At 36.7% G+C, this 10,876-nt stretch overlaps 1 protein-coding gene across 1 annotated transcript; it reads right to left on the bottom strand.

The window, feature by feature from the left end:
• Positions 1 to 34: 34 nt before the first annotated feature.
• On the bottom strand, positions 35 to 3,451 carry LOC122089431 (ethylene-responsive transcription factor WRI1). The gene is made up of 7 exons (XM_042659168.1): positions 3,143 to 3,451; positions 2,933 to 3,015; positions 2,742 to 2,750; positions 2,470 to 2,558; positions 2,261 to 2,385; positions 2,088 to 2,164; positions 35 to 998 (listed from the first exon to the last, which is right to left on the bottom strand). The coding sequence occupies exons 1-7, from the start codon at positions 3,343 to 3,345 to the stop codon at positions 328 to 330; spliced, it is 1,257 nt and encodes a 418-aa protein (XP_042515102.1). The 5' UTR covers positions 3,346 to 3,451; the 3' UTR covers positions 35 to 327.
• Positions 3,452 to 10,876: the final 7,425 nt, after the last annotated feature.

Consider the following 10,876-nt stretch of genomic DNA (forward strand, 5'->3'; position numbering starts at 1 on the left):
AAAAAAAAAAAAAAACAAAAAAAAAAAAAACAAATTAAATACAAATACTCTCTATTCAAATAAAATTTACTTCCTACATCGGTTCTTTAAAACATAAACAGGAAGAGAAAATTAAATAAAGTAAAACCCTAAGCCCCCACTAAGCCTATCCATGTCCTATTCTTTTTTTAAATTCAAGTTTCCATGTTCAGTAACATGCCCCCACTCCCAAGCCCCAACACAAGCGCACACACAGATCCCCATAGCCCCAAACACTAAACCCAAATAAACCCACAGCCCCCAATACCAAATCTCAAAACCAGGCTCATCCCACATCATATGTATAATTTAAGTGCAAATGGTAATAGGAAGTGGGTATGTAACCGAGGTGGTTGTTGAAGCAGAAGACAGGCCTTCTCCCATCAAACCACTCTCCCCTCCTTTCTTCTCCTCATCAACCACCATGTAACCCCTCTCTGATTCTCCAGAATTCTCAAAGATTCCATCCAAGCTCATACCACTCTCCTCGCTCCCATCAAAGAAGAAATCTATGCTTTCTTCGAAACCCGAATAGTTGAACAACTCCGGCAATTCATTCGGTTTTTCCTCGAGGGCGATCCCAGGAACTGGAAGTGGGTTTGGATTGAACCCGGGTTCAATACAGAGGTGGTTCCATGGGTGTTCTTCTTTGGTAGGTTCTATCACATTGGATGATTGATTCTGATTCAGATTCTGATGATGATTATGGTTAGGATTGCCGGAATCCGGTGTTTCTAGATTGGGGATCTGAGGTGGGGGAGTGGCTTCTTTTTGTGGTTCTGGGAGATGGGTGGTGATGAGTTGATGTTGTTGCCTTTGTAGGTGCTGAAGATGCACAAATTGCTGTTGTAGAAGTTGTCTTTGTAAATGTGGTTTTAAATCTTTAAGGTAACGACTAACATCAAAATTGGTCACAGCATTCAAGCCTCTGTACTCCAAGGCTGCAAGGTCATATGCTTCAGCTGCTTCTTCTTGGGTACCTATTAACAAAAACCCCTCCTCTAAGGATACTATCAAATATAAAAAAAATTTTTAACATAAAATTCGGATACAGATACGGATCCGTGTTTGGGCTTCAATATCAATTCTCCATTGGTGGAACCCCAACCCAATATGAAAACAAGATCCACAATATGGGTCATAGTTTAAAATGGTTGACCTAAACCAGATTTGACCAAGATCAGGGGTTCAACTCGGGCCAGCCCACTAGAAGATTGGGCTTATATTTGAACTACATTGCCAAGACTCTGGTTCAGCCTAGGGGTGTCAACCGTTCAGGCCTAAAGGCTCCCAACCAATTCAAGGCCCGGCACTGTTACCGAGCTGTTTGGGAAATCAGAGTCCTCGGTTAGCAATCCATAATTGGGGTTTAATAAACAAGCTAGTTTTGCTCATTGGGTTATAAATGGGCTATAATCAGGCTGTTAACGATCAATTAACAATGCCGGTCGGTCTTGGTTAGGGCCAGGCATCCATCGGGCTACTACAATAAAGCACCATTACCAATCGATCTAGGCCCTGCTCCGAACAGTTTACTAATTGGTTGGTCCGATCTCAGGCTTAAACCAGTCCGGCATAATAGTGTGGGCTAGCATTTGATGGAGCCCTTAAAGAACAAACTAAATGATCAAACCAAACTACACTCCCAAGTTTGACTCCAGTCAAAGATGGGCCCCACCAAAGCCCAATCAACGGCTGTAGAATAATACCGACATTTGTGGGGCCAGAAATAAAATGTGTTACATAACATGTGGTCCCCACATGCCACGACCACCGCCAAAATATGGGAATTGATAGGGGAGTGATTAAATCCTTGACAGCCTTTTTCTCACGTGTACCCTAAGTTTGCTACGCGTATCTCACACTGGATTGAGATTCTCACGTACCAGCCTTTCTGCATGGCCATACACGTGTGCTTATGCACGTGTACCCCATAAGGTTCATGCATGTGATGCTCAATCCAATGCAACACACCCCCACAAGCCCCACTAAACGACAGACAAATCACCCACTCGCCGCCGGCGAGAGAGAGGCCAGACAGAGAAAGTAGAGAGAGAAAGAGGCTATACTGAAAGTTCCCAAGTAAAGATACTTGTTTCCAAAAACACGACCGATCCTTGCTTCCCAACGTCCATTGTGATGGTGCCTGTAAAGGATTCCGGTGAATTGTGTCAGATACCGGTCACCGGAAAACCCAAATTCCGGCAAAAAATTTCATAAATTAATAATAAAATAATCTTACCTGGCAACCCCACGATATTTAGATACTCCTCTGGCAAAGCCACTGCTCTTTCTCCTCAGCATTGCCAAGTACTCCTCTTTTGACACACCCTGCATTGCTTTATACTCCTTCTCATATGTAATAAACTGCATTATTTTAAATAAATTAAATTAATAATCAGAAACTTATTATATAAAAAGTGTAGCCATTGAAACTTATTGCATATTTACCGGAAAATTGAGGATGGTTTCAGAACCCCAATATTTCAGGGCAGCAAGATCGTAAGTATGAGCTGCGGCTTCTTCATCATCATAAGCTCCTGCAAATTTATTTATTTTTCAATCAAAACCCACATGCATTAGGGGTTGGAGAGGCTAACATGCGCCAAGGTGGATGGATCCTTCTTCTTTTTTCTTTTTCTTTTTTTAAATAATTAAAATTAATTAAAAAGGGTGAGATAGAGAAGTCATGCAGAGGAGGTCAGGGAGTTGCAGTTGCTCACCCAAATAAACTAAAAGGAGCGACAAAAGCGGCATAAGGAGGACGTTAGGATTTGCAGAGATCGCCATAGATATTAAAATAAAAACAGAACCCATTAGAGATGAGGAAAATTGAAAATTGAAAATTCAAAAAGCTGATTAAAGATAACAAATCTCAATTTTCTCTGCAAAAAAGATTCTATAGTTGTATTACCTTGTCGGCCTTTCTTGTTTTGAATGGGATTCCATGAACCCTTATCCCAGAGATGAGCTTCATACCTCCCTGTCCATCTATGCCTGATGAGATTGATAATGATGAACATTAACATGCAAGAGCATTAGAAGATACCCAGAAGGAGAAAACAGAGAAAATGAATGAAAACCACTGAAGAAAATGGAAAAAGGAGCAAACTTGAACGGTTACCTGGTGACTCCTCTGTAAATGGAGCTTCTCTTGCCAGAGTTTGAGGTGTACCTTGGCTTCTGTTGATTGATCCTTCTGGGGCGTTTGATCTGGGATTCTTGCTCAAGAGAAGAAGTTGCAGGAGAAAGAGGAGGAGGTGGAGGTGGGGGATGAAACTCTGGGGATGAACCAGAGGACGAGCAAGAAGAAGGAGACCTCTTCATTTGGAGATTTCTTCTCGTTTTGGGGGGCTAAAATGAGCTTCTTGCTTGTGGGGTCTTATAAAATGATATCTTTCCTTTCTTCTCTCTCCCTCTCTTCTGAATTTCGCCTTTTTCATTTTATTTTTTTTTATTTATTTATTTATTTTTTATAATTTGGCTACCTAATTTGGTTTACCAAAGCACAGAGAGAGAGAGAGAGTTACAATGGCTGGAGGCTTGTGGGTTTTACATTAACCAAGGTTGTGGGTTTTACATTAACCAAGGGTCAGGGTTTTAACCATGGGTTTATTCAATCTTCAACACTTGGCTTAATGGGTAGACATGCTTCCAATAAGGGCTTAGCTCTGTACTGCCTTCCTTTGTTTGGGATTTGCTCTCCCTCTCACTTTCTCATTCTCTCTTGCCCTCGTTTTTCTCTCTTTAACTTAGCATTTGGAAAGATAAAAGGGAAACAAAATCCCTAAAATATCAGTGATTTTTGATTTTCACATGTCAGTAACTGTAAGGTTCCATGTTTGTAGTTAATTAAACAGAGGAATGTGCCAAGTGGATGGAGGAGTCTGAAGAAGTAAGGGAGAGCAAATGCCTTTGTTTTGATATGAAAATTACATAAATTGCCATCCTCCTACTCTTTCCAGGTAATAATAGATTTACCTTTGGGAGACACGTAATGGACATGCATTGGCAATAGTAAGTTGAGTAGACCCATTGGTTAAGTGAGATTCCCATTTGGTTTGAGGACATGGATCAAACCATCTAAAGGTTATAAAACTGGTAGGTTATAGTGATTGTGTTTAGCCCTATGGAAAGCTCTAAAACCAAGGGGAGGGGGCGTTTGAGTACTTCACTATGATGCCCCTATTGGGCAAGATGAAAATCTAATTTTTGGAAGCTAGACCAGAAGTGGATTAGAAGGGAGTTGGGTACTTGTGTTGGTTGAATCCGGTTGGACCATTGGGTGGTTCTCGTGGAACCTATGATGTATTAGACTGAAGATGTGAAGATGTTGCTTAATGAACATTGATTGGTTTAGGAGGTTTAACCTATTTGTTTGGTTTTATGACAAACTATTGGGAATGATTAACTATTGGATTGCATTAGGGAGGAGTATTTGAACTTTGTAAATAGGGTGCGACTGTAATGATGACGCACGAATCAAATCATGGGTTCATTTCACTGGTGGATAAAGAATTTTTTAATCTACCAGGGTGAAGAAAACCTTAATCCTAAATGATATGAATAGCGATGGATTAGTGGCAAATACGGCATTAAACAAAGTCGAGCCGCTATATAAGACTTAAGTAGAACAACTCATTTTTACAAGATAGGGCATAGATGAGAAGAGCATAAGGAATTTCTTGTGTATTCAATTTTTGATAAATTTAATAAATTGTAAGCTTAGGCGGCATATTAAATTCATTATCTAAATAAAAAAGAGTGTATCGAGGTTGGTGTGCTGAGTGTTACCCCTATTTTAATTATAATATCCTTTAGGCCATCTTGCACATGTGTGGAATACAGTCGTATATTATGTGTCAAATTAGTAGATATGTTTCAATTGCTCTTAGTAGCCAACACTCGACATTACCAAAAAAAAAGTAACTAACACTTACTTAGAGACAGTTAGGAAAGCTACCATTCAACGTCAATTTTAATTACAGTATGCTTTTTTATTTAATTTTTTATTACTTGCCAAAAAATGCAAAGATTCACTCACCATTTAAAATTAGGGTTTCCCACCTTTTTTTTTTTTTTTTTTTTTTTTTTTTTTTTTTTGTCGAGCATTATTGTGGATGAGTATATGTTGGTGGCCTAAAACCTTCTGTGACGATTATTATGTTTAAGAATTCACTACTCATTGCTCACTTTCAAACAAGGAAAATAGGATGTTCAAAGAAGAGTCTATATAATACCAATTCTTCTGATGATGTATGATAGTTTCTAGCAATGTATTCTTTTGTTTTGACCTAAATTAGAGAAAATACTTTATTGAAAATTAATTTAGTTAGAGGTACCTAGATAAATTGTATCATTTCACTAAACTGATGGAGTTAATTGAGCTTTACAAATCGATCAAAAAAAAAAAATTTTACCAAGAAAACATTTAAATCATACAACCACCCTCCATAAAATTATAAATAGAATTAAAACTATTGCTTGCAAATTTATCGTATTAACTAGGAGTAATATAATGTAGCACTAATTTTTTAAGTATATTTATATTAGTTAAAGGTTAACTAGCTGATATAGGACAAAACTTTATTATTTATTAAAAAAAGAGAGGGAGAGAGAATTCCATGGCCCTTGTGAACTTAGACTTTGTGAAAGGATTTTATTTTTATATCATCTGAAAATATAGGTAGCCCTAAAATCTTTTAGACTCATTATCTATATAAATGTTGAGGACTTGGATAGAACTCATCCTCAAAAGTTAGCTGTTATAGAGAGAGTGCTCAAGTAAGTACCTATAAATCTTCACATCAAGTTATTTGTTTCCATCATTGGGATTATTACTTCCAACTTCCGCATAGACCCCCAACAATAAGACCTTACTCATCTAACAAGTTTCCCAAAACCACAACATAAAGAGAAAAACTTTTACATGCAATTAATAACGTAAATAACTTTAAAAATAATGGACTTAATAAACAAAAAAAAAATACATAATAGACCTTATGGTTTCATATGTACAACAAAATTTTCACCCAAACACAGACTCGGACCCCATATATAGTTAAAATTGCTTAATCAATTGTTTAAAAAACCATGGCTCATAAATAGAAATCTTTTTCCTAGGAAAAAAATATAGACATATTTATATATTATTTTAAATTTATTCACAATTTCAGATATGTAAGATGGATATAGAGGGGGAGGAAGGATAGGGCTATAGATATGGTTAGTCTCCGCTTTAGCTAACTATATTTCACTTTTAATTTTGTTTTGTTGAGTTTAAAGGAAATTAGGTCGCCCACCTGATAGAAAGGTAGGTCTGCTTTTTCAAAAAATTCAAACTCTCTCAAGACCTCTCAAGAAGGTTGCTTGCAAGCCATTTATACAGTTAAAGAGTTGGAGGGTGTAGAAGAACTGAGATTGGACTTACAAGGTCCATGACCAAATTACCAAAACCTCCTTAGGTCAAACCTATAATCCCTTTCATATGCTTTTCAAAGAAAAGGGAAGTGGTTTGGCTTGGACATACTACTCTATATTTAAGAGTGAAACTTGCACAAAATGTTGGTTCTCTGAAGTATTCTTTTCTAACAAATCGAACTATAGTACATGTAAGAAAAGCCACTTGATTGGTCTCGTGATAATCTTCAATTTCAAAATCTAATCATTTACCCTTCCATGTAATGGCATACCTTTCCATATGTATAATTCGTTTAGCTCAAAATATAATGCATATTAATAAAGAAAAATGAAAAATGAATATACAAAATACAATCTAAAGCTAAAGCAACTCCAAAGCCACCTTTAAACCTGAAGCCATTCCCTCCACCTTCCCATATATATAAATTCATGCACCCACTAATATTATGTACACCCTTTGTTTTTTGCGGAGTCAAAATGCAAATCGAACCAATGAAACCAAACCAACCCAAACCAGCCCAAATCAAAATGAGCCTTATTTGATTGGCTTTGGATTGAGGTATTGTGAAATTGAAACCAAACTAAACCCAACATGAGAAACTGACTCAAATTGACGAGTATCTGATGCCAATTCAAAAAAAAAATAAAAGAAAAGAATGTTTTTTTCCCCCATAATTAAGTACATACATGATATATACATAGCAAACTGAATTAACTAAACCTAATATCAGATCGATAACAAGCTAAGAAGAGAACTAAATCGAATGAATCTAAAACCGAAAAAGATTGACACTGAATTTTTCCTTAATGGTTTGATATCGGATTCACCCACTTTCATGTCGAAACTAAACCAAAGCAAGCTGATCGATTGACACCCCTACAAGAAACCCTAGATTGAATCACTAGTTTTGATCTAAGAGCCAATTCTAGTGTTCTAGGGACCAATTTATCCTTGATTTCATATTTTGAGATACTAAATTAGATTGAAACTTGAAACAATCAACTTTACATCTACTTATCCAAAATAATTCTACCTATCCAAAGTTTCAGCCCCTTCTGAATCACAACATGGTAAAACTTGAATCTATGTTTGTAATGCATTTGCCACCAACCTAGGAACAATTATTAATATTTTTTATTTTTTCCTTAAAAATATGGCGACAAGAAGTTGTTCCCTTGTTTGTTTCTAAATGCTGTGTTTGGGCTTCAAAGTATAGGTTACTCTTAAGGTGGTTAGCTATTATCATGGTCTTTTGCTCCCAAAAGAGGAAATCATTTTGAAATTTTTTACTAATAATAGCTAAAATGGTTTTTATTTATTTTTATTATTTATTATTATTATTATTTTTTAAGTATTGAGTTTAAAAAAAACTTAACCATATAGGCATGATAAACACATTGGGGCTTGGTAGCCTATCCCATGAAAGAAATATAGAAACTTGATGAAAGGTTCATTATTGCATCCACTTAAGAAGCAGACAAAATATAATCTATAAACTTTTATGGACATATTATAGTCTTTGCTAATGTGACAATGACAACTAATAACTGTATATGTTGTAGTTGTATAGTTGAAAGTAATAATTGTGCGAAATTCTTTCACTTGCTTGCCATGAGTCTAGTACTCTAGGGTTTTTTTTTTCCTCCCTATAAACTAAACCTCTGGATTTTATATTTTATATCACAAATGTTCTTACATTCTCTGCTTCAATCCTTCTGGCTCAGAAAAGAATCCACTATCATATCACTATAATGTGGGAAAATCTTGTTATAACCAACATTTGTTACAATAACATTGTAAATTTTTTAATTATTTAATATAATAATTAATACAAGGATAAATAAGGTTTTATTTTGTTAAATGTGAAATATAATAAATACCTTTTAAAAATAAGATAAGAAGACAAAAAGTAAAGTTATAACTTCTTAGTTCACCTACTTAATAAAAAAGATGCACCCTAAAAATATAATAACGATAATATTGGAAAAAAAAAGGGGTTGTCATGCTGATGCTAAGTGGCACCTACACCCAGACACAATAAGGTTGAAATGATTGCCCTACCCTCTATAAAATGAAAAATCTCACCCTTGTTGAATGCCACGTGCTCCTACATTGGTACAAAGGCCATGTAGCATGGCAGCGATCCTCCTCCCTCAATATTTATTTATTTTCCAAAGAATCGAAAATTTACATGAATGGTTAGCAAATCAATAATACCATGATTGTTCTCTTAAACTCAACTAAAAGGGTCATTACTCGGTACTGGTCTAGCTTACGTGGGGTCCTATGAGGGATGAGTTTGGAGGTATTTATTGAGCAAACATAATAAAATAATTCCGTACAAAAGAGACAGAGAAGTCATTTTCATGTGAAGAGAAGAGAGAGAAAGAAAAGGTGCAAACTTTTCCCATTGAAGTCTTTCAACCTTGGTCTGTGGCCCCGAGGTTTCTTGAGAAGGCTTGGGCTGAACCTGCATTTATTATGAGTTGGGTTTGGGCTTGAAAGTATAGGTTACTCTTAGGTGGGGTCCGTGGGGATGGCTCTATGCCATGGCCCACCCCATTTAAGAGCAACCCATGGAACCAGCTTGATCAAGAATGGAGCCAGGGTTTTAGTGAATGGGATCCGCATTGGTATCATTAGTTTGCCAACACCGATACCGATATGAATCTCCTGTATCGGGCTGGATTAGATTGTTTTCACCCTCAAAATACCAATATCAACATCGACTATGGCCGACAGGCCCAATACCATTATGGACGATCTGATCCCAATACCTAAAACCATTAGTGGAGCCCTTAAAACCCTAATCTGCCTCTAACCCCATCTCTATCACACTAAATCCGCCCCATTAGAGGTGGGGCGGAGTAGGTTTCTCATTTAACCCACCCAATTGCCATCCCTCCTTTAGGGTGGGACCAAGATCATTTGGGCTTGCCATTCTTGTCTAGGCATGTGCAAAACCTTAGGGTCCAGTGTCAGAAAAGGGTAAAACATTAAGCCTTAGGGTCCATTTGTTGGTTAGTGAAGAGAGTGAAATAGCCAAAAGTCATACTGTATCAACAAATTCTTCACTCCCAATCACTTTCCCTTTCAATCAACACCCAATTTAAAAGAACCTGTTTTCATGGAGTGGTTACTTGCCAACCATAATCAAGCTGACCCGATCGAATCAAATCGATATATGACCAAATCAAACCATTCAGACCGAATCCAAAAAAAAAAAAAAAAACCTAATAAAATGCAATATTTTGTTTCTAAAACTTTTCCTTCACATATATGAAAATTCAAGACCAGACTGATAAGAGATTAATATGAGACTGTTAAGAGTCCGAACACCTCATCGGTCTGACCCCAAAAAAAAAAAACCGACCAAATCTGGACCGAGCCAACTGTTTGAAACCCCTCATTAAGACAACAGATGTCTGGGCTAACCAATTAGAGTCGACTGCCGACATCCTCCCTCTTTATTCATCATCCAATTTTAAAATTTCAAGCTAAATACTCCAATAGTAAGATGCCCTTAAATCCTTTGTACTGTTACATTTGTGATGCCACCAGTTTTCTATAACTTTTTATGTTCTAAATTTCACTTGAAAAAACTATTTCACTCCAGTCCAAACCAAACGGGGCCTCAGCCAACTTTGAATTAAGAAAAAAAATTAAGGACCTCTTCAACAAAAAAAGTGAATAATAACCTAATTCTGCTACTCAAAGTCATAGTAACCCACTAACATCTTTACAACTTACATGGCCATATAAGGTGTTCCATTGTAGCTAAACTAACAAGTTAGCATCCTTTGGAACATCTAATGCAAGGATGACTCTACATGACACACCACATTTACAGATAGCAGGCAAAAAATTAAAAAGTAGGCCTGGCCTGGCCTTTAATGTTGCCTGGCCTTTAATGTGCAGTTTCTAAATACCATGCCCCAACTTTAACTTTTCAGCTGCCAATGGCCACTTGTTCAGGTGACTCACTGCACTGGCTCTAAGCAAGAAGGCATAATGTAATGGAGGAATTCAGGTCTTATCTAAGATTTTCAGAAAGAAGGAAAAAAAAAGAAAAAAACATTGCATGGAGTTTTCTCCTGTAAAATATAATTTTCCATTGGTTGTTTTAATCTAAAGCTGCAAAAAGAGAAGCATCGAAGAAGAAAAAAAAAAAAAAAACATGGGGAAATTTTTTCATGTAAAATATATTTCATAGAACATTTTACAACGAAACAAACAAACATGCAATCGTAGATGGTGGGTTCTCTAGGGTACATGGAGATTTCATGAAATCTGTAAGGCCCCCGGGTGGATCATGTTCTAGGGTACCACAGCCCTTGCTATGTACAGAGCCTTTTGAAAACAAGGGGACCCTTTCGACATACACGGGTCAGTTGGAAGTACTAAACATAAATTCAGTAAATTTGCACATTTTCTGTC

Source organism: Macadamia integrifolia, chromosome 9 (genome assembly GCF_013358625.1).
Source record: "Macadamia integrifolia cultivar HAES 741 chromosome 9, SCU_Mint_v3, whole genome shotgun sequence".
Classification (NCBI taxonomy): domain Eukaryota; kingdom Viridiplantae; phylum Streptophyta; class Magnoliopsida; order Proteales; family Proteaceae; genus Macadamia; species Macadamia integrifolia.

Coding starts and splice junctions, on each gene's coding strand:
- LOC122089431 (XM_042659168.1), bottom strand. CDS start 3,345: ATGAAGAGGTCTCCTTCTTCTTGCTCGTCCTCTGGTTCATCCCCAGAG. Junction 2,386..2,469: donor AAACCATCCTCAATTTTCCG/GTAAATATGCAA, acceptor AAAATAATGCAG/TTTATTACATATGAGAAGGA. Junction 999..2,087: donor TCTTTACTTGGGAACTTTCA/GTATAGCCTCTT, acceptor TTTTGTTAATAG/GTACCCAAGAAGAAGCAGCT.